Source organism: Chaetodon trifascialis, chromosome 16 (genome assembly GCF_039877785.1).
Source record: "Chaetodon trifascialis isolate fChaTrf1 chromosome 16, fChaTrf1.hap1, whole genome shotgun sequence".
Classification (NCBI taxonomy): Eukaryota; Metazoa; Chordata; class Actinopteri; order Chaetodontiformes; family Chaetodontidae; genus Chaetodon; species Chaetodon trifascialis.
In genome coordinates this window covers 11562740-11586204 of record NC_092071.1, presented here as the reverse complement: position 1 = coordinate 11586204, position 23465 = coordinate 11562740, and the positions used below count along the sequence as shown (strand labels likewise).

Below are 23465 nucleotides of genomic sequence, written 5' to 3'. Positions count from 1 at the left end.
CCCTGACATGCTGGCAGAGACAGTGCAAAACATGAGCATGTGCCAGCAAGGAGAAAGAGAAAGTTCACCAGGGACCACATCATTTTCAGCACTGTGGTGGAGAATGTGTGCATACGTACTGCGCGTGCATGTACAGTAAAGCCTGTTCTTTTTATAGCGCCTCCCTCCACAGCTGAGAGAGGGAGCTGAATGGGTGGGTGGACTATCAAGGGGGCCTTGACTCTGATTTCTTCGCGTGTTCGGAGGCAAAGCTCTGGCACACATCACTACAGCGTGGGTGAAGCGCAGACTCCATTCATAGATTTCTTTCATCTTTACCTGCTCTCGACCTCTTTCGGTCTCTGTGGCGCTCTTTCTCGTCACAGCTCTGGCTCTGAACGGGGACGCTTCATTCATAAAAGGCCCATGAAAGAACAATGAGAGCGTGGTCATAAAATATTTAGCCGTTTTGATCATCCTATCAACCTGCTGATTTTCACTTCCCCTCTCCGAGCAGCACTAATGAATCTCTCAGGTGCATGTAAAACCATGTCCAAACACCAGCAGAAAGGCTCTTTGTTAACTCAGTGTCTGGTTTACTTCTCTCAATGGAGCTACTCATCATCAAAACATCAACTCCCACTGACTGCATTACCAGAGATGGCATTTAGACTGGAAGCTTTTAGAAAAATAATGCCACCTTGAGCGCAGGCTTACAATCAGCATTGCCAGTCATGATAAAACCAAGTCAAAGATATGTTTGATGTTCTATAATACCGCAAAAAGGTTCAGTGTTGCCTTCCATAGCATTAATAATGCTTATAAAATGAGCTTGCTGTGTGACACCATGATGATTTTGGGAGGATTTCTCACCAGTTTGCCCTCCAGCGTGTAGATCTTCTTCACCACTCCAGAGTCGAGCTTGATGGCATCGGTGATGTCGGTCAGGACTTGTTCGTAGGAATGAGCCGTTTTCTTGTTCAGCAGGATCCTCACAGCTTTGCGGGGCTTCACTCCGCTTCGTACCACTGTCACGAGCTTCGGGCGTATGAAGTCCTTGATTTCGCGGCTCTCGGGGGCCCCAGCCTTGGCACTGCCCAGAGAAGGAGGTCCGCGGGAGGACGCCGCCGAGGCCTTGACGTTCACCGACCAGTTGGGGTTCACATTTTTTGTGTAATCCAACTTTTTGTAAGCTTCAATGGAGCTGCACACATAGCTGTCACCTATAGGGGTTAAGGAGGGGAAGCAAGGAGAGAAAACGTATAAAAACACTGGGAGAATTCGATGAGCTTTAGAAATAACAAAACAGATGAGACTCTTTAAACAGAGAGAGAAAGAATACAGAAAAGGAAGGAAAGGAAGCAAGCAAAGACAACAGCATAGGCTGGCTACCAAGCAACAGCACTGTTATTCGAGCAGCCAGCATAATGCATTGATGAATGGACTGAAATTTAAAATCATACTGACATGGGACTGTTTGCAGCTCCTACATTTCACATCCCATACCAACCAAAGATGATGTCAACAACTTTAGCTCTTCCCATGTCACTCCTTAGAGAGTAAAACAGATCAAGAGAGAGCTAATCTGAGCCCAGACATCTGTCTGTATCACCATATGGTCATCAAATGACTGATATAATCTTCATAACAATAATCTACAGCATGCTCAATAGGATTAGACACTTTTATAGAGCAGTGCCTATAAAAATAGCTTGTGGAGCCTGATTTCAAACAAGCCTGTAAATGTTTAGCATAGCTTTAAGTTTGCTGGTTGTGCAACAGGGAGGTGATTTTTAAGAGAGAGAGGAAGAGATGTGCAGGCAGATGTGTCCAGTTTAGATGCCATTATGGATGCTGATGAGCAGGTGCATGAGAGGACCGGTCCTGCAAAGCACCGTGAAGGTACCCACCTTCTATCAGATGGTCAATAGAGGTGATCTTCTTGGAGCCATCCAGGGTGTAGATGGTCCGGACGCCCTGGGGCAGGTTGACGTTGTCGGACAGGGAGCGGGTCAGATCGGCCAGCAGGGCGTCGAAGGTCCGGAACCTGTCTGTGGAGATGGCGTACACTATCCCATTGAAGTACCGGTCTCCGTTGCGGTAGAATCGGACTTTCTTGGCTCTTTTCTCCGCGGTCAGAGTCTTCAGGGTCCGGGTCCGGTACAGGCTGCAGTGGGCGCTGTGCGTAGGGCTCGGCACGCCGTTCATCTTGGCGCTGGAGCGGCTGTGTCTCTGACCTTTATCCCGCTCGTCGAAATGCTCCATCTCCATCTCGCTGCCGAGGCTCACAAGTACGGCTGTACTATCTGGAGGAGACCAAACAGGAGGAATGCGGTGAAAAGTTTTCACCACCGAGAAAGTAAACAAAAACAAGGGGCGCAGAGGAAGGAAGGAAAAGCGAGCCGGGGAGAGGTTTGCGCGGTGGATAAAGTTGCCAGTCGGTGTCCGTCGCTGGTGTTCTGTCTCAAAATAACCCCCTAATGACAGATTAAGTGCTGTTAAGCCGAGCGGTGAACAGCATGCTTCATGACGACCCAGCGCTGTCTGTCAGAGCGCCCCGGAGTTGCTCTGACGCGCAGATGGATGGAGAGAGAGCGGCAGTCACGAATCAATAACAGCCGATTAATTCCCCCCCCTTTATAAATATTCACTACCTCCGCGCACAGCCGGGCGAGCAGCAGCCTTCAAGGCGACAAGAAACTGCGATTCTTACGTTAAACAACGAGTCAAAGGCGGAATGTATCTTTTCACTTCCAGTCTCGGGGTCAACAGGCGTGAATCTTTGAGACTAAACAACGAAAAGTGTGTTTTCAGACAGTGGCGCACATGTGAAATGAAAGAATGAATCACTTACATCAGGAGTTGATTGACAGGCTTACCTACGCGAGCAATTAACGCCTCTGTGACGGTCACCTCCAGACTGGCTGATTCCTTATTCCCCACAAAGATGTGAAATATGAAGAGTTCAGTGAGCTTGTCGCTGACACTGGATGTTGGTGTGATCCTGTCCTGGCTGCAGTGAGCCCCCCTCCCCGACTGTGCGTCCCTTTGTTGTCCGGTTGATGTGCTCCACCACCACCAACCCAACACCAGTATGTGTGTGTGTGTGTGTGTGTGTGTGTGTGTGTGTGTGTGTGTGTGTGTGTGTGTGTGTGTGTGCGTATTGAGCAAAAGAAGCAGAGGCTGGACTGGAAATGGACTAGGTAGCAGCTGCTTCCCCTCCCATTCTCTTTTCACCCCACCTCCTCTCTCCTCCTCCACGTCACTCTGTCGTGATTTCCATTCAGCGCCCCCACCCCTCATTAGGATGCAAAGCCACGCTTCCCACCCGTGCTGGGGGAGGCTGCTGGTCCTGCACGCCCCCGAAGGCACGCGTCAGCTGCGGAGGAGAGGGGTCTATCTTACTTCTTTTCTGGGAATTTAAGAGCAACTTTTCTTGTATTTTTGAACCTTACAATGACAAAAGAACACATTTCAGATGTTAAGGCTAGATTTTATTCTCATGTCACTTGCATGGTATATGTTTATGAATGAACTTTGGTGTGTAAAGGTTTATCACATCACAACCTTGAAACTTACTATGTTTAACCCACAAGAACATCTGCACGTGAGACGTTCAGTAACACATGTGGAAATGACTTTAGCAGCAACATGAAGGCAGAGGGCTGAGAGCTGGAGAGGATGCTGCTGTCTCATTATCATAAGCTTGTTTCTTCCTCTCAGCTCTGAAGTTTGTTTGTATGTGGCAGCAGGAAATAGTTTCTCCGAGCTATGGAAGAGATAAAGACCACTGACCTACATCTTGGCCTCCAGAGACCACCCAATTCCGCTCCATCACCACTCCCGGATGAACTGTGCATGTGTGTGTGTTGTCCAGCATTTATCTGTGCCAGTGATGGTGAAAATAAAAATAATCTCCTGCTGTCATTGTGCCTAGAGTGTTTAACAGGTCAAAGACATTTATCGCGTAAAATGTTTACTTTCTTTGTATTATTACGTTTGTTTCGTGCTTGTTTTCCATCCACAGCATCTGATCCAGACCTGCTGCACAAATGCATCAGAATGTATAACAGAGAGAAGGAACAACACAGCTTTCGCTATTTTGGGGACACACACACAAGGACCAGCGTGCGTCACAAACTGATGTTCTGACGAGGTGTTTCTGTCTAAATTCTCCTAAAAACAGGGCACATATGGGGGAACGTGTCGTCAGACCAGCACAAAAACAGTGGAGGACGCGGTGAAGGACTCAAAAGCAGGACAACGGTCTCATTTCCATTCCCATCAGATGTTTGTGAGTGTCTGAATACTGGATGAAATACGCTTTGAAGGCATTGCAACTTTCAGAGTAATCAAGCATAAAGAATATAAAAACCTATCTGCATCCATTTGCATCAGCATTGCCTCTGACTAATTAATGCAAAAATAACATCAGAATGACGTAGTTTGGGGGAATACAGAATGTGAACAAGTAATAAAAATGGGTGCAGTTCTTCACAGGGGTCATCTTTGCTCCTGAAGCATGACTGTGCACTTTCCTGAGATTCAGTTGACCTGCAGATAAAGAGATGGAGACTGCTGGCTTTTGAGACTAAGGTTAGAAAAGTGTCTTTTCAGGCACAGTTTATTCTATTTGTAAACTAAATTACACAGAGTACATTTAAAGTGGATCGGACAGGTTTACGATCTGCCATCCCTCATAAAAAAGGACAGAGATTATTGAGTTTTTTTATGCCCAGACCTCCTCTCAGTGCCACTTTTTGACTCTAATCGTTGTTTCAAAGACACTAAAAAACAGAAGTAAAAGCACGATTTATCCCAGCTCAGCCGCGACATTTCTGTGAAATGAATGGTGACAAATACAGAGAGCTCATTAAGATGCGGATAGATGGACTGATGATTAATGTTGTGGCGAGTCCCACCTGGAATAATTCTGAAAATTAAATCTGTCTTAATTTCACAGCCCATTTAAAAGCCCACCCACTCAGACTGCTGACAGATGCCACTGTACAAAGATACCCTTTCCATTCTGTCAGTAATCTCTGCATCTTTATGCTGCGAAAACATCACAGTTTCACACAGCATAGCATGTAGTGTGAACATACGGACAGCTGTGAAAGTCCACTCTGACACATCTTACAGGGTTTTTTTCTAACTCAAATCAATCCACATGCATATTTAGCTCACATGCATGCATATGTATGCATGCATGCAAAACTTGCAAATCAGTCCCATATATACACACACACTTCAAATGCACTTGCATGTACACCACATTGTTTGCAGCATATTCATGGTGAGTACAGAGAGAGGAGCTAGCTGAGTTAGCATGAGTAAGCAGCAGAGTGGTGTTTTGACAGATACTGTAGTAATTTGTCACCATGTTTCACCTGTCAGCACAAGACATCTACACACATTGCCCTGTGTGCAGTGTGATTCATGGACAGGACGCAGCGAGCTGTACTAAAATGAGCTTTGCATGAAACAGAGAGAAGAAGAGAGGCGAAAGAGGGAGAGGCTGGTGCACTGTAAATGTGCTCGCTCTTTCAATAAGGCAACACGGACCGGCTATCTTTAAATTAAGTCATCAATCTAAGACAAACAACCTGTCACTGCAGCACATTTAGGATTGCACACCAAGGCAGCCAACCATATCAGAAATATGAGCGGACCTGTAAAGGGAAAACACACCCTGAAACAGACTTCACACTGTGCTGGACCAATGATTTTAGACAGGAAAGTCAATACTCGCAAATGCAAACAAATGCGTCCTGGAGCTAGAAATTAGAGCTTTAGGATTTGGATTGATGATGTCATTAGGTGATACTTTTTGGAGATGGTTTACTGGATGAGTGGACCGATAAATTAGTGACTCTGAGAACATAGGATATTTAAGATATTTAAGATATCCAAGTGTAGTACTTAAGTGTGTGAATCACAAAACACCCTTAAAGCCATTGAAGTGACTAGCACAATATTGCAGCTAAATTACATTTTTTTGGACGGATTGCTGCTATCAAGTACTTTCAAACTCACATATGTCACTAAAATATGCTAGTTTTATTAATTCATGTGAGGAATTTCTTTCTTTTTTTCAATTGAGCTTTCAGTGTCATGCTGAAGGACAGATCAGCTGCTCTGATGTTTGGTGACACCGGGATTTGATCTTTGCCCTTCGAGTTAAAGGGCCAGTTTCCTTGTCACTACAACACACTGCCACGCCGGTCTTGGACATAAAAGTCATAGATAGTTAATGCATAATCCTCCTTCATGAATCTATGACCTAATTAATAGGATGTCACTGCACTTACAGACCAATCAGTGAACGAGGAAGATAAAGCTAAAGGGACAAGGCAAAATAATGAATTCCTGCTATGTGCCATGTGTTATGAGATATTATTTCAGTTCAGTGTTTTCAGAATGACAGCTGAATTCATCCTCCACATTTCTTCAGAAAAACAAATGAAACAGCTCCTGGCAAATTTCCTGTTCACTCCTGCATCTCATATGGATGCAGTTTTCTTACTCCTACGTTTATCAGGGCGGTCAGTGGGTGGAATGGGGGTGACTGGTTGCTGTGCGGATGGACCACACACAGAGAGAGTGGTGGATGTGGTGCTGCTTACGTAATGCAAGTCGTAGGAGGTGCGTCGAAAAAAAAATTTGCAGTGACAACAGAAATGTCAGACTCAGCAGGCTTCTAGCACATTAGGGGATGACCTCACAACACTCAAAGCCTGTAATATTCTTGGCTATAAAGATTAGTTACTCTTCTCTTAAAAAAAGAAACATGTTAGGAAATGATACTGCCACACCTCATTATAAATGTAACATTTTATGGCATGAGATTAAAGTAGAACTGTATTTTCCATCAACTGTAAAAATAAACACTGTAGTACAACTCTGACTGTGGCACATGGGCAGATAACCTACATGAGAACTGCATTTTTTCCAGCCATTGAGAAATGTGAACAAAGCCACAAGAAGCTGAAGGACATATAAGTACATTCCTGCCTGAAAAAAAGGTAATATTCTACTGCAATCATTCCAGCATTTGTTTAAAAGGGCTGTGACACCAGGTTTGGTTAGGGGTTGTGTTTCTGGTAGTACTTCAGGGTGGGTAACCTGCTTCCCCTCTGAGATGTCTTCTCTTCTCGTCTCTCTGCTGCTGCTGCTCCACCACCACCACCTCCTCCTCCTCCTTTCACACACACTCCTCCTCCATCTTCGCCTTTCTTAGAGTCAGCCTCCGCCTTCCTGCTGGCCTGCTTCCCTCTATGCAATCAGAAAGTATATTTAGGTACGCAGACGCACGTAGTAGATACAGGGTTTTCACTTCAAAAGATTAAGAGATCTGAAATTACAGCAGATTTCTAGTTTCAAACACTGCAACAATAACATACTAGAAGACACGTCTCTGAATTTATTCATTTATTAATTCTGAGTTAATTTGTCCAGCATGGTTACTTCACTAGATAGAAATCTGTGCACTAATTGATCCCAGTCGTATCCCAAAATAAATCAATATATATACATAAATTCCAATATGCTATTTACTCACAGAAAGTCACATAGCAAATAATATATATAAATATATATACTGTATATCAAATTATAAATTAGAAAATATCAAAATTAAGGCATTCAGACACCCTCAAACAAACGTCACCAATGTGAAACTGACATATGACACTTGTTCATATTATTGTGTCCATCACCTGTCAGTGTTGTGTGTCACTCACCTCCTCTGTTTGCTCTCTGGCGCCCTCTGTGGCTGGGTGTAATACTGTCTTTTTTGGCCCTCAAGGGTGGAGGACAGCTGTGGCCGTGGACAATACAGGAGTAATTACAAAAAAGTGGACTCCAGACACATGAGCACTGTGTAGCTGTATGCACATGTATGTGTGTTTTTGTGTTCACAGCAGGTATGAGACACAGTCACACACTCAAGCGTTTATATTTCTACTCCACACCATCCCAGATGCAAATATTGTACTTTTTACTCTACCACATTTGCCTTTTCAGTTTTAGTTACTAGTTACTTTTCAGATTACAATTTTCACACCTTTCCTGTCCCTTGAAAACCATGTATCTCTAAATTTGGTGATTTTGAATTTGAATGTTTCTGACAAATTGAAGGATCAAGTGTATCTTCATGGGTTGAGAACATTTTCCAACTTCTTAAGCTAAACAAACTATTGAAAAAGCATCTTGGATTCACTGGAAAATGCATGGTCGCAAAGCTGAACACAGGACTGTTTTTCTGAGCTTGTTAAAAAGCTGACTTTTTAGAGATACGTGGTTCTCACCAGACAGAATGATGATCTGGTAGAATATGATGCACTGCTGTAGATTAAACTGCACAACAGTATATGAAGCAGTTACAATCAGCTCAACCATAAACATCTACAGCAATAAAATGCAACATACACATTAATGCAGCTGTAATATGAATCCAGAAACATTAGATATAACAGTAAAACACTGACAGGGACCATTTCACTGAGAATGAGGACTTAAGCAAAATGTTGCTGATGATAATTAGATACTTTTACTTAAGTAAAGTTTTGAATGTAAACTGTGTCTTTCAGTTAAGTCAAGAATCTGAGTACTTTTTTCAAGAAGATTCGTTTCAAAACCTCTGAGAGAGAAATGTAGTTGACTTTTCTTTCAGACCTGCAGGAACCAGTTTTATTGCAGCATAAGGAAGAAAGTCCTTGACTCACTTTTTTTGGTTGAGCAGAGGCTCACCTATTATATAACACATGAGCGCAGCACAAGAGGATGAATGAGAAATCATAACTAGGCCTGAAAGAGAAGAGCTAGAGAGTGTATCACTCTGCTCTCTACACTGTATTGTCCTTTTGAAACACTTAACCACAACAGCTATTCTTCAGTGTGGAATATATTTAATATTCAACGAGTCTCAGTCGGTAGGTTTGATTTGAGAGCTCGATTTGTCAGTACAGCAAAACCGCTGTCACAGATGAAAGGGAATGCTTACCTTAGCGATTTCTGAAAGGTACGCCCGCCTCTCATCATTGGTTTTATGAAACGCCTGATATTTGAGAGAAACACAGGGCCATATAGTCACATTTCTAACTGTCAGTAATAATCTGTCTGCTCGTGGGTGCAGTGCTTATTCTGCCTTTGCAGCCTGTGTGTATTAAGAGTGTATTTCAGGAGGTCTTCAGTGTTAATGAGCAACAGATTAGAACGTGGATTACTGGCTGCACATGCTGTGGGTTAAACCTTATTTCAACTAATATCTTGCTGTTTGCAGAGCAGAACAATAAACAAAGAACCAAGTCGCTAAACTAAGAGCATACTGGCCTCGTCGCAGCAATACAGGACAAAGGTTAGGCTTGAATTTTGCATCAAGGGTGGGTAAAAAATAAAGATTGCAAAACAAATATATCAGCCAAATCTTTTTCAATCCTTTGCTAATGAAGGTAATTTGTAGTTGAAATATTTATTACCTGGAAAAATGTAAAGCTGCTTGTCTGAGAAATAATAAAAGTAGACGAGCAGACATTATGACCCTCTACACAAAATCCTGGCTAATTGTGCCCCCTGTCAACCGGAACAGCTGAGATCCACACCTTTCCCTCCTGCTCGATTCTGAGATGACAGTCCATCAGCTGAGCCTGGAGGTCAGACTTCTCCTCGGTCAGAAGCTTCAGGCGCTGTCTCAGTGTTTCCTGCCACAAAGTGCTTCCATTAATTAGCAACATTCATAACAAAAGAGGCCAAGAAGCATTAAGGTTTTCTACTGCTGATGTCTGATTACAAATCAATTCACACGAGAGGATCAAACATTTACAGAAAGGTTGAGCGCAAAAAGGCTCATACATTATTCAGTAACCAAATAAACATGCAACAGCTGAGCTTACACGGCAAGGCCACGTGAGATTTCAGAGCAAAAAGACATGTGTGTGTGTGTGTCCCAAAATGAGCAACTGAAGTCAGGTATCTGAGGTATCTGACGGACACACATAATCTTTCAGATGTAAAGCTCAAGTCGTTGGAAGCTGTGTTGGCACTGATGCTACAGAATGTATCAAAGGTCAGGCTTCATGTTTTGGGGGTTGCAGACACTCTGACAAGCTCAGACCACCAAATATTTACATACTGTCCTTAGTAAAAATAATCTATATTCTTCTCACAGACGTCTTACTGTCACACTCACAGTCTGTCTAAAGATCTTCAGTCCACAAGCTTTCTCTCACTCCTCGGATACACTAATGAGCATCTGTTAGTTCTGCCTTAAGGCACACAGACACACACACATTTAGACTGTATTTTGCAACCTTTCAGCGTATGGTGTGCATTCATGTGTGTGTATGTGTGTGTTTTAAAGCATTGTAATTAGTCTGCATTACTCTCCCATGGTTTGTAATCCTGTGATTACAGTGCTTTGATTAAACTCTGGGTTGTTCAGCCTGCGTCAACTGGAAGATGGAGAGCAGCTGGCATTACAATCCTCTCTGTCCTGCCTGCCCTCTCTCCTTCTGTGTCTCTGGCTCTCTCTGCTGGTTAAAAAAAAAAAAACACTAAATAACACCAGTGTAAAATAAACACATTTGCACTCACTACTGGCATGTCATCATAAGATCGTATGGAGGCCAATCGATCTGTGAAAAACAAGAGAGAGTGCGTGAGTGTTACGTGTGCATGCATTAAAATACAAACTTGCTTGAGATGAGTGCAGTAAACATTTTGCCTTCTTCATTTTTGTTTTTTACATTGAAGTTGTTGTTATACAGTACACATACAGCTGGAAGGGAAGATTGACTTGAAGAGTCTTTAGGTGTGGTGCATTCATGGGATATATGTAGATCCAAGAAACATCTGATGCTTGAGTATGGAGTGTGTGAGCCACAATAATTGTTAAATGCAGTAATACACAATTTATACTATGTCATCCGAATGGGAATATTTAATGGACTAATGTGCTTAAACTTGACAGCGCGTTTGGTATTTTTATATGCTTGTGACAGCTTACAGACATATATCACCAACATATAATTTTACATGGCTCACAAGCTAGAAATAATTTTTAAGAAAAACATGCCATATAAGTGACCACTTTGACACCCCGATGGAAGCTAAAACATGATAAAATGCTCTCTATTGTAGCCCAATGTGCAAGTAAATGTGATGAAGAGCCCTCTAGGTTGCCCTCCAGGGACAAACAACACATGCAGTGCCACAGAGGTTGCCCTACATCCTAGAAAGTTATTTGGCCCCTTGCTTGAAGCCTGATTTAAGCATTACACCCCTTTAAAAGCTGGCACCAGCCTGTGAACTCACCCATGGGGTTCCCTCGTAGGTCCTCCAGTCTCTCATGAATGAGTGACATCTGTCTTTCCAACTGTCCATTTAGCTCTATCTGTGTCTCATATCTCGTCTTCCACTCATTTCCTGGTGCATGAGAATAAAGGGAGGAAACTGTCACACTGTAGTCTCAACACAGACAACACTCGAGAGTCACTGGGCTGGCAGAAACCAGCAGATAGCTACTAGCTAGCTTAAGCTAAACCTTTGCTGGGGAACAGCTAGCCACCATTGGTCAGGGTAACAGATAGCTATATATAATTCTAGATATATCATAACATATAGTTTAAAAAATGAAAATTTTACTCACCTTCGCCATCCACACTGTGCAGTCTGTCTTGCAGTTCACACATGGTATTCCGGAGATCTGACACTGACTCTTCGAGCATTTCTCTACGATAAAGACCCAGACGATGCTATATTTCAGTGGAAATTAACATCTGCGATAACTGATATTTACTTCAAACAAACTTACTTCAGTTCTCTCTCTTGTTCGAGTTCCGCCTGCAGTCGTGCCGAACCATACTTGCTGTAGTCGTTCTCTCCAGTCATGTTTCCGAAAAAGTAACATCAAGAGGTTTGCTACCAGGGGTTTCCATGGAAACTGCCGCTTCCGGGTTTCTCCGGGTCCTCGGGCGTGATGGCGCCATATACGTAGACGCCTCATTACGTGCTGGAGCGTAATCCAGCATCGCCGCCATATTGGGTGGGTCTCCGCTAGCACCAGAGCCAACCGAAGTCAACGTAAAGAGCGCAACAATGCCCCTATTTTATTTATTTATTTTATTTTATTTAGCTTCCCAGCCCCAGTTACAAGCTTAACGGGGTAGTGTAAGACGCTGGAATGACCTGGAATTTTAAAGCTAACTTTTCCAGGCCTTAAAGAAAGAAAGAAAGAAAGAAAGAAAGAAAGAAAGAAAGAAAGAAAGAAAGAAAGAAAGAAAGAAAGAAAGAAAGAAAGAAAGAAAGAAAAAATGTACTGAGCAGTTATATATGGGAGCTTTGTATGTATGTATGTATGTATGTATGTGTTAAAATCAGTTTTAACACAGTTGTTTAAATTTAGACACGTCAGGCCAGAAGGTGTGTGTGTGTGTGTGTGTGTGTGTGTGTGTGTGTGTGTGTGTGTGTGTGTGTGTGTGTGTGTGTGTGTGTGTGTGTGTTTGAAAGCAGCAGTGGACTGTGGGCCGACACACATGATGAGTTGGCCAAAAAGAAAAAACCTTCCTCGTTTCGACAGTTTGTTTAATACGCATGTCAACAGGTTATGCGAGATGTCTGGTTTTTGTGCATGTGTTGTGTGCTTAACTTTACATTAAATAAACTCTGTGCACAAAAACAGAGATGAAGAAATTCTTGTGTTATTGGTGTGTACAGAAGGGTCATGATTTTGTGTGTGTGAGAGAGAGACAGAGAGAGAGACAGAGAGAGAGAGAGAGAGAGAGAGAGAGAGAGAGAGAAATCAAATGAACAATCAAACTGTTTCTTTATTAAAATCTATAATCAATTAATTAATACATTTATTAATATGCCATACCATATGTCTGTATTATGCTCTTTAACAAAGACAAAGTATTTCAGCATGGAAGTATTTGTTTTTAATGTGTGACAGCGTCCTGTATCATAACTACACTTTCCTCCGTAGAAATAAATGCACTGGGGGCGCAGAGGAGACCCATCCAAGATGGCGGCCGCGCTGAACGTCAGCTCCAATAGGAAGTCAATGAGGCGTCTACGTGTGGTCCCATTTACCGATGGTTGATGCGGCCGACGGAGGAGCCTCCGCGTCCTCCGTGGGCCGGGTCCTCCGGGCCGCGTAGGATGCAGCCCCTGAATTGGGACACAGCCACAGAGGCACGACCGGGGTCCTGCGTGGATCCCCTCACGACAATTTTGCTGGCCTTAGTGTTGATGTGTGTGTGACAAACATGTGTATTGGACATTTGTGAAAATACGGAACAAAACGCGTCCCGTATTAGTTCAATACGGGACGCAAAATTTAATTGTCAATTAAAGGACGATTCCGTATTTTACGGGACGGGTGGCAACCCTACCTATAATTGAACAGCCAATTATGTGGAGAGATTGCTGCCCCATACAAAATAAAACAAATATAGAACAGAAATATGTCAGCTAAGACGCTACATTGATGATCCGTTAATGTCAGGAAGCACCCAACAAGCCATAGCTTCGATGAGCCATAGACGAACGGAGTTCAATTCGCCTGATCTAATAAGCAATTGATGAAGCACTGAAAAAACACCTTAAAAACATTTTCATGGTCAATTTTTTAAGCCGAATTACTCAACAGAGCATACTGATTACTTTCCCAGATCAAAATGCGTGGACCGACGCAGATTTTGGAGAAAAAGCGAGATAACTTTAAATTTGTGGATTTTTGACTGCGGTTCGGCGAGCCCCGCAGCGTCCCGTTAGAGTCCTCACTTCGGGACGAAAGCGACTGCCACACTGTCAAAAACAGTTATATTTCTCCGTAGATTTTACAAATAGATCATAAATTATCGCTGAGTTTTAGGAATGTTATTCAAATGTGTACTTTTTCCATAATGAATCTTACCTGGCCACAGTTTCATGCAAACGATGTCCTCGTGCGCCTGAGATGAACGGCAGAGTCCCGTGATCTTGCGGGGCAGGTGGAGGTCTGCTATCCTGCACGTTCACATACAACCAGATTGACTGTCCGTGTACATGTGTGAAAGAAGATTCATCGACCGGTATCGAGGAACACTTTTAGGTCAAATTTCAGGTTTCTGCGTGAGCTCAGAGCGGGACACAGCGGAACTACACTGTTAAAAGGGATTTGGGCTTTTAGTCAGAAGGACTATTGCTGTCAAGCTGAGAGAACTCTGCCCATTACAACAAAGTAATGTGGCGGAGCGAGGAGGAGGAGGAAGAGGAGGAGGGGGTCAAAAGGACCTTTAAATGTTGTCAACAACGCCACCCAGGGAATTATTTTTCTCAAATACAAGGCACACAGGTTCGTTCAGTCAAGACGGCATGAGACGTGGTTCCCAATTTTAAAATGAACGTTTATTAAACAATTAATTTTACAAGCAATAAAGGAACACACCATTCTCACAGGACGGGGGAAGGGAAATAATCTAATCAGGGCTGGGGCCTGGTGGATGGAAAGGAGACTAGTGTTGGGGAGGAATCCACAAACGAAAGAAAAAGGGACTCAACTCAAATCACCGGACAAACGTGCCAGACACACTCAGTGAGAAAACCCGCTCCCAGGACACAGCAGACAGGGGGGACGCCACCACCAACCACCTCCACCACTGGCCTCCAGCAACTGCCACCATAGACATAATGTACGTAGACGCCTCACTGACTGACGCTTCCTATTGGAACTGACGTTCAGCGCGGCCGCCATCTTGGATGGGTCTCCCATGCGCCCCCAGTGCATTTATTTCTACGGAGGAAGGTGTATGTCCAACTACAATAATCATATCTTTTTACCCGATTTTCACACGGTTTGGTTTGTTACAAATGGCAGAGATGTAGTTATGACACAGGACGCTGTCACACATTAAAAACACGTGCTTGATGCTGAAATACTTTGTTAAAGAGCAGAATACAGACATATGGTATGGCATATGAATAAATGTATTAATTAATTAATTTTATATTTTAATAAAGAAACATTTTGATTGTTCATTTGAATTTCTCTCTCTCTCTCTCTCTCTCTCTCTCTCTCTCTCTCTCTCTCTCTCTCTCTCTCTCTCTCTCTCTCTCTCTCTCTCTCTCTCTCTCTCTCTCTCTCTCTCTCACTCACACACACACACACACACACACACAAATCATGACCCTTCAGTACACACCAATAACACAAGAATTTCTTCATTTTTGTTTTTGCACGCTGAGTATTTTTAATGTAAAGTTAGGCACAGGCACATGCACGCGTGCGCGCACACAACACACACACAAAAACCAGACATCTCACATAACCTGTTGACATGCGTATTAAACTTTGAGTAAGTTTTTTTACTCAGTTGTGTTGGAATAAAACTTCACCAAAACAAACTGTCGAAACGAGGAAGGTTTTTTCTTTTTAGCCAACACATCATGTGTCGGCCCACAGTCCACTGCTGTTTTCAAATACACACACGTACACAAACACACACCTTCTGGCCTGACGTGTCTAAATTTAAACAACTGTTCACAGCTTTAGGATGACAAAGATTCCACAATAGCCTGAACTGAAACTGCTGATGTTTGTGATACACTGATTTTAACACATATACATACATACATACATACATACATACATACATACATACATACATACATACATACATACATACATACATACATACATACATACATACATACATACATACATACATACATAGCTCCCAAATATACCTACTCAGTTTTGTTTTGTTTTTTTTTTAAGGCCTGGAAAAGTAAGCTTTAAAATTCCAGGTCATTCCAGCGTCTTACGCTACCCTGTTAAGCTTGCAACTGGGGCTGGGAAGCTAAATAAAATTAAATAAATAAATAAAATAGGGGCATAGTTGTTCTCTTTACGTTGACTTCGGTTGGCTCTGGTGCTAGCAGAGACCCACCCAATATGGCGGCGATGCTGGATTACGCTCCAGCACGTAATGAGGCGTCTACGTATATTATGTCTATGGCTGCCACCGCTGTGCGTTGCCATGGATACGAAATGTAACGGTACACACATCACTCATGAGAAGCTTTTTTCTCGCTGTCTTGTCAGTGCTGTGCCATGTGGCTTCTGTTTTTACAATGTAATCACTTACCATTCAGATGAGTGACATGGCCAAGTGTGTCCACTTTATAATAAAGTCGTGTTTATTTCATGTTAGGATACATTAAAATCTGGAAGCTTTAAATTGTGAACTGTGCAATTTTTCAGAGATTTGTGGCGATGCACAGTATTTTGCACATCTAAAAATACACATACACAATAAGGAAACTGAACGTAGTGTGTTTTGTGCTGATAATGGTTGTATATCTTTCTTTCTTTCTTTCTTTCTTTCTTTCTTTCTTTCTTTCTTTCTTTCTTTCTTTCTTTCTTTCTTTCTGTACAGGGTTACTTCACTTCAGTGTAGGCTGTGCTGTTTGGGGCAAATGCCCCTCAATGAGGTGGTCCTGCAAGTGTTTCTCCTCGCCGAACCAACGCACACTAATTGCCCATTATATGTCCACCTTGTTTTCATTTTCTGACTTATTTCTATTGCTCTGTTTGGAGGAACACTAATCCATGTGATGTTATAGAGAAATTGTCAAGAGAGTGGACATTTCAGTAATGTTTGAATGTTTTCATTTTCAACATTTTGAGCAAGTTTCTCAGATACGTTTTTTTGTTTGTTTGTTTTCATGAATCTTTGCAATTTACTGCAGCAACTCTGAACATTCACTCAGAAAGGACTCTGTTGAACTCGGGGAGTTATTGTTTTTCCCCAAAGGAAGGCTCTTCTTTTTATGTATATTATTATTATTATTATTATTATTATTATTATTATTATTATTATTATTATTATTATTATTATTTATGTGTGGGACAGTGTAATTTCAGTTTGTGAGCAAAAGTGTGTTAGAGGGTGTAAGGGCTATTTCTTTAATATGTCCCAAGGAAGGTCTTTTTTGATGTCTTGACATCCATTGACACTTATTTTGAAGCAAGGCTGCTTGAAGTTGGACTTGTTGGGGGTTAAATAAAGGTCCTTATTGAATTGTCTGTTCAGCTATTTTTTCTTGTGTTATTATTTAGTTTGTCTTAGTCTCATGGAGATTCTTTGTAGATATTATTTTGCTTAAAATTTTGAAATATAGCAATTTCTGTAAACTCAAGTAACTTGGCAATAAAGCATGAGAAAAAATAATAATGTTGCCCTAACTTGATAAAATAAGTTCAACCAACATCTTTTTTAGTTCTCTTAAGTAATGTTTTCCAGTCCACATTACTTGATACAGAAAGTTGAGTCAACAAATCGCAAGTTGTATCAATTATGTATTCCATGTTGAGCCAACTTGATCCACAGTTGTAGGAACTTGATAAAATAAATTCAACCAACATCTCTTATAAAAAAAATAATATTTGTAAGTTCAACTTACTTGATAAAGGAAGTTGAGTCAACAGACTATGTTGCATGAACTCATGTTTTGAAGTGTAAAAAACTTGACACTATAAGTTGACTCAAATTAATTCAGTCAAAGCAACAAGATGACTTGACATAATTAAGTCGGGTCACCTAATCTTCTTTTTTTTTCTCTTTTTTTTACAGTGCATGCTTCCCGTGAAATTATTTTCTCCGCATTTATCCCATCCTCGGTCTGTCGATCCTCCGCGGCAGACCAGGAGCGGTGGGCTGCCAGCTGCCAGCCGCCAGCCGACGCCGGCGCCCGGGGACCAGTTCTCCTTCGGTGCTTCGGTTCTCCTTCCTTTGGTGATCTTCTTGCATGTTTTTAGTGGGAGTTATTTAAGGAGGAAACCTTAGGTTCATGCAAACTCCACACAGAAAGGCCCCCTTTTTTCCTCGAGCAGCAGGCACCGAAGGCGTGGTGGAGGACACGCCACCAGCGCCCACAGCGGGATTCCGGGGGCCTTCTAGCTGTGAGGCGACAAGTGTGACCACTTGTGCAACCGTGCAACCCTACAAATAAGTGTCTGACATTATTATGGAAAGAATCCAGACAGAGATACTTCTTTGTTGATGAGTAAGATCTGTTTTGCTTAAGCAGAAACAGCTGTTGTAGCGCTGCTGCCAAAGCCACCAGACTCCATTAAAAAAAACAGTCATTTTAGCATTTTTAAAAATACTTCTTCAAATGCATCAAAAACAAAATAAAACTCGACAAAAACCTTCTTGGATCACATTTTTAATGTTTCGGCAACAATTACTAACTCTGGATTGGTTGAAATAAACTTTCAATTCACGGAATGGGGAGAGGAGCGAGAGAGCTGGCTGACGTCAGAGAAGCAGAGGGGGAAACAGCTCATTGAGTCGGAATGTTTCATATTTTTACACTTAGACTGACACTACTACGTAGACATAAACATGGCGGACTTGGTTCTTGGTTAAAAATAAATAAATAAATAAATAAATAAATAAATAAATAAATAAATAAAAAATAGTAACGTACAGCACAATGGAAACTGTCCATCATGAAGTTCTTTCAGCAGGCACCAAAACAATGCTGCTTTTTTCCCCACAATCCAGTATTCATTTACATATATATTTTAATTGACAGCCCTACTCCTGATTTTGATGATCCCCTAGTTTTTTGTCTGGCGCCATAAGATGATTTGTAATAACTTTTATTAGCCCTTTTTACTTAGTGCCATCATCTGGTCAAAAACTTGATATATGGTGCATGTCCATATATCTCAGAAAAATATCCCCATCAGCTTTGACTTATGTTAAATGCTAAGTAGCAAGTGTTGGCACACTAACATGTTGACCATTATGCATACTATTAACATCACACTTGCTAAACATTAGTACATTAGCATTGCCACTGTGAACATGTTAGCATGCACACGTTAGCATTTAGCTAGTGCTACTGTGCCCAAGTACAGCCTCAAAAATTTGTTAGAAGGGCTGTACACTCATGTTAGAATATAAACTGTATAATGTGTAATATACTTCAGTTATCAACAACAATGCAGCTACCAATGTTTTATGGCCTTTTCGAGTCTTAGCCTCATTAAATTATTGCTGTTATTTATTTTTATTGTTAGATAGCTCTTTTTAGGATGCCTGGTTGTTTCAAGGCTGAAATCTTACGTATGATTAATGAATTTATTAATTCATCAAAACCACACCACCACCTGGTTGTCACTGCAGCGCCATTTTGCCAGCCTCCTCATTTCTAGTCACACCAGTTTATGTTGTTATTGACTCGAGTACCGCACACATCAATACAGTATGTTCCAGCGGAGTGCTTACCTGTGTGGGGAAGTCGGATGAGGCGTGGAGATATGAAAAGAGGAATGGTAACTGTAGATTTATGGGTGGCTGTGCACTGTTCTCAAATATTTTCTATACTTTTAGTCAGGTTTTCCTGTTATTCGCCTGAATTCAAAGGAATTAAAGCTGAAGAAGTTACAAAATAGAAGAACTGGGTGGTGATGTCATTTGATAGATATGAAATTCTTAAGTATTTCAGTATTTTGAGGTTATGCGTCTTTACAGGGGCTTTATTAGCACTTAAAAATCTCCTTAATCTCACAGGTACATCTCATTTTTTGGCTGCAGACCAAGCTTTGATGCCTCATTACGGTAAAGCTTTAAGGGAGAGGCGATTTCCTCAGGATTCAGTTGCTTATCTTCTCCTGAGTGTTTGGAGTTTACATATGCTGCATGCTTTTCACAGGCTGTGTGGATGCACAGGATTTCGCGGAGCCATTTTACAGCCCTTTGTTTTCTGTTCGCATTTTCTGTCCTGGACAATGGGACCAGAGGTTTTGCGACACCGGCAGCTCGTTTATCTCCGGCTGGGAGAGCGCCGTCGGGAGGTAACATTAACCGGCTAACCCATATTAATGTTCATACATTACCCGTTAATAAACAATACCGTTTAGTGACAAACGCTTGCCATATAAACTATGGACTGACATATATGTCATTTAACCATGAGTCTTGATACTTCTGTATGCTGTAATTTTAATGCTATGTTTTCAAGATCTGAAAAGTGCTTGAATTGAATAGTTAAATGTGTACGAACCCTGTAAATAACCCTGACTTAATTCAATAGCCTATTAAAATGTTGTGTTATTAAACATCAGAACCATATTGAGGAGCCAAAGTGTAATAGATGGAGAAATGAAGCATTATTGGTCTAAGCTTTAACATTCACTAGAGTTGTTGTATCAACTAAAATTCAGTTGCTCTTGTTTAATCCTCATGTTCTTACCCTCCTTTCTTCATCCAGGCAAGGGTGACGTACTGCTGCATAAACATCAGTGTTCCTGTTCTGCTATTATTTTTCAACGATCATGACACCAGACGAGATTTTAGGCTGAGCAGAGAGTCCCTGGCGGTGCTGCTGGAGCTTCTCCACCAGGAAAGGCGACACGGATGGGGTGCCACAATAGAGACCTTGGTCTGTCTCTTCTGGCTGGCATGGGACATCCTCCAGTTGTGGTGGCAAGGGTGTTTGGGATGCCTCGCTCGCTCCACTGTTCACCGCATCATCCACTGAGTCACTGAGGAGGTTGTGGCCATTCACCACAGGGTCATTTACCTCCCCAAGACCACAGAAGACCTGGCGGCAGTAACTTAGGGGTTTGCAGAGCTGCCAAGACACAGAGCTTTTCGAAAAGCTGCTGGAGCAATCGATGGCTGCCATGTGAGGATCAAGCCTCCAAGCGGTCCTGATGGTCACTGTTATCGGAACAGGAAACTGTTTGCTTCAATAATCTTGCAGCACCACCAGGGACTCCTGCTCAGCCTCAACTGTATACATGTTCTCTGTAAATCTGTAAATGACTCTGTAAATAGTCATTTCTGCTGATCTTTTGTAAATAGTTGTACATTTTAAGAATGCCCACTTGTAAATAGAAATATTCATATTATATTTTTGTAAATATCTGTAAATCCATCCATCCATTTTCTATGCCGCTTATCCCTATCTTGGCTGTCAGCAGGCAAGAGGCGGGGTACACCCTGCGCTGGTCGCCAGCCGATCGCAGGGCACATACACACACCATTCACACTCACATTCACCTAGGGGCAATTTTAGAGTCAGCAATTAACCTAATGAGCAAGCAAGCCGGAGTGCCCGGAGAGAACCCACGCATGCACGGGAAGGACATGCAAACTTCACACAGAAAGGCCCGACCCGGGAATCGAACCTGCGACCTTCTTGCTGTGAGGCACGCGCACTACCTGCTGCGCCACCGTGCAGCCCTATATCTGTGAATATCACAGAAAAAATAATTGTGTTGTCACTGAAAAGTAGTTCAAAAGTTTACTTATACTGTAAATAAGAAATGGAATAGATAAGATTTTAATTTAGAACACAATATTTTTAATTAACAATTTAAATCTAACACAGAACGTAATCAAACAGAAAAAAAAAAAAAACATCAGCACCTGTCAATCATTTTTTGTCAATCCCATTTTCTGCAGGATTGTTCTAAACATGAGTGAAGCATGACAAAAGGTAAACACACAAAATATTAAACATTCCGACTCAATGTGCTGTTTCCCCCGCTGCTTCTCTGACGTCAGCCAGCTCTCTCGCTCCTCTCAACCATTCGGTGAATTGAAAGTTTATTTCAACCAATCCAGAGTTAGTAATTGTTGCCGAAACATTAAAAATGTGATCCAAGAAGGTTTTTGTCGAGTTTTATTTTGTTTTTGATGCATTTGAAGAAGTTTTTTTAAAAATGCTAAAATGACTGTTTTTTGAATGGAGTCTGGTGGCTTTGGCAACAGCGCCACAACAGCTGTTTCTGCTTAAGCAAAACAGATCTTACTCATCAACAAAGAAGTATCTCTGTATGGATTCTTTCCATAATAATGTCAGACACTTATTTGTAGGGTAGCACGGTTGCACAAGTGGTCACACTTGTCGCCTCACAGCTAGAAGGCTGTGAGGCGAAATATAACATAGGAAATATAGGAATATAGGAAATATTATGTTCAACCCAAGTCCGATAATTTCATATCTTAATTCCAGATAGGTGAAGCATTGTAATGATCTTAGCTGTGTTTCCTCCCCTCCTGATTCTACCAGAGGGCTTACCAAAGCAAAAAAAAAAAAAAGGATATGTACCCAAAATATATGTCTATATAGCCTAGCAATGCATGGAAGGGGAGTTTAAATAACGTCAAAACATCGACAGAAATGAGAGGAAAAATTGGAAGTCCACACAGGTTTCTGCCATCTTGTTTACTAACACAGGGCTGCAAAGTCAGTCGGTTTATATCCAAACAAATACGTCACAATATAGCAAGGTGGTGCATGACAGAGTTGTAAAATAAATAAATAAACAGCAAAAGGTCCAAGTAAACAATGCCACTCGCTGGATTCGAACCTGCAAGCTAAAAGAACACTGATTACAGAGCAAGAGTGTAAATGACTCCTATAAAAGGTCTGTTGATCAGTTCATCAGTTTTTGTAAGCCTTTGTTTTGTTAGTGTTAAAATAACCGTTCCCTCCATGTTTTTGTTTTTGTTTTTTTTGTTGTTTTTTTTTTGAAGGTGTATTTTAATGTTACAAGCTCTTATTTTGGTGCCTTTCCGGCGGCACAGGAAGTGTACAGCTAAGAAGCGTCACTTGACATGAGGGAGACATATCCATAAAGTACGAAAAATCATACGGGAAGAGGAAAAACGGATTACACGGTGTTGCTGTCCAATGCAAAGGAGATGTATGAAAATGATTCCTCAGTGGCTACACCAGTCAGAATGAACAATGACATAGGAGCATTAACCACAAAAAGAAATAAATAAACGATGCATGGAAGAGGAACTTAAAATAATGATGAAGTTAATATATGGAATATATTCCTGCCTATCATCCAAAATATTTACCTATGAGAAACTACGAGGTAAGCGATTGGGCGCAGACACTTCAAGTTGAGTGGCTGAGAGAAAAGAAGGGTGGAGATTATTATCATACTGGGAAAACGCCGTTTTTTACGCGCGTTGTGATGTGCACAAACGCGCGTATTTTACGCATTACGGCGTAAAAAACGGCGTAAAGTCTGAAAAAACGGCGTTTTTTACGCCGTAATGCAGTTGAAACGCGACTGAATGTGGCGTATTTCTGACAGGAACGGCTTGCCATAACGGCACACCTGAAAACAATCACCTATCACTACGTGTTTATACAGCATCTGACTACATAAAAAATATCCATACACTACGGTGGTGGTCAGTGTTTTTCCACTCCTCTTCCTCGTGGAACATAAGTTGCTCTGTTATTTCGCTGCCTTGTCAATCCTGTGCCAGGTTGTTTGAGTGCGAGCAAAGCCTCTTGTACAAGTCGCAACGTCACGTATATTAGCGGGTTGATCCAGGTATAATATTCCCACAGTTGACACATTTTTCCATTATAATAAAGACAAGTCTCGCACTGTTTCACTCCTATAAGAGTACATTGTCGGTGCCGAATACTTGTTACAGTCGAATATGAGGCTCAAC

The 23465-nt window shown here is 41.8% G+C and overlaps 2 protein-coding genes across 3 annotated transcripts in view; both read right to left on the bottom strand.

Annotated features, from left to right (window-relative positions):
• dclk1a (doublecortin-like kinase 1a) overlaps positions 1-3164 on the bottom strand; it is a 47438-nt gene extending 44274 nt beyond the window's left edge. Inside the window, exons 1-3 of one of the 2 annotated variants that reach the window (XM_070983269.1) lie at positions 2859-3164; positions 1890-2285; positions 853-1202 (exon numbers count right to left, since the gene is read on the bottom strand). In XM_070983269.1, coding sequence (XP_070839370.1) covers positions 853-1202; positions 1890-2250 — 711 coding nt within the window. In that variant the 5' untranslated portion in view covers positions 2251-2285; positions 2859-3164. The remainder of the gene's footprint in view (positions 1-852; positions 1203-1889; positions 2286-2858) is intronic. The other variant, XM_070983271.1, reaches the window with a different exon arrangement.
• A 3636-nt stretch (positions 3165-6800) lies between these two features.
• On the bottom strand, positions 6801-11925 carry ccdc169 (coiled-coil domain containing 169). Its single transcript, XM_070983229.1, has 8 exons — positions 11792-11925; positions 11627-11709; positions 11293-11403; positions 10573-10613; positions 9582-9680; positions 8984-9037; positions 7722-7798; positions 6801-7254 (listed from the first exon to the last, which is right to left on the bottom strand). The coding sequence occupies exons 1-8, from the start codon at positions 11866-11868 to the stop codon at positions 7065-7067; spliced, it is 732 nt and encodes a 243-aa protein (XP_070839330.1). The 5' UTR covers positions 11869-11925; the 3' UTR covers positions 6801-7064.
• Positions 11926-23465: the final 11540 nt, after the last annotated feature.

What these genes read in the sequence shown, in the direction of transcription:
- ccdc169 (XM_070983229.1), bottom strand. Translation starts at nt 11,868, where the DNA reads ATGACTGGAGAGAACGACTACAGCAAGTATGGTTCGGCACGACTGCAG. An exon ending in GAACAAGAGAGAGAACTGAA is followed by an intron (nt 11,710 to 11,791) that starts GTAAGTTTGTTT and finishes TCTTTATCGTAG; the next exon opens with AGAAATGCTCGAAGAGTCAG. An exon ending in GCACAGTGTGGATGGCGAAG is followed by an intron (nt 11,404 to 11,626) that starts GTGAGTAAAATT and finishes CTCATGCACCAG; the next exon opens with GAAATGAGTGGAAGACGAGA.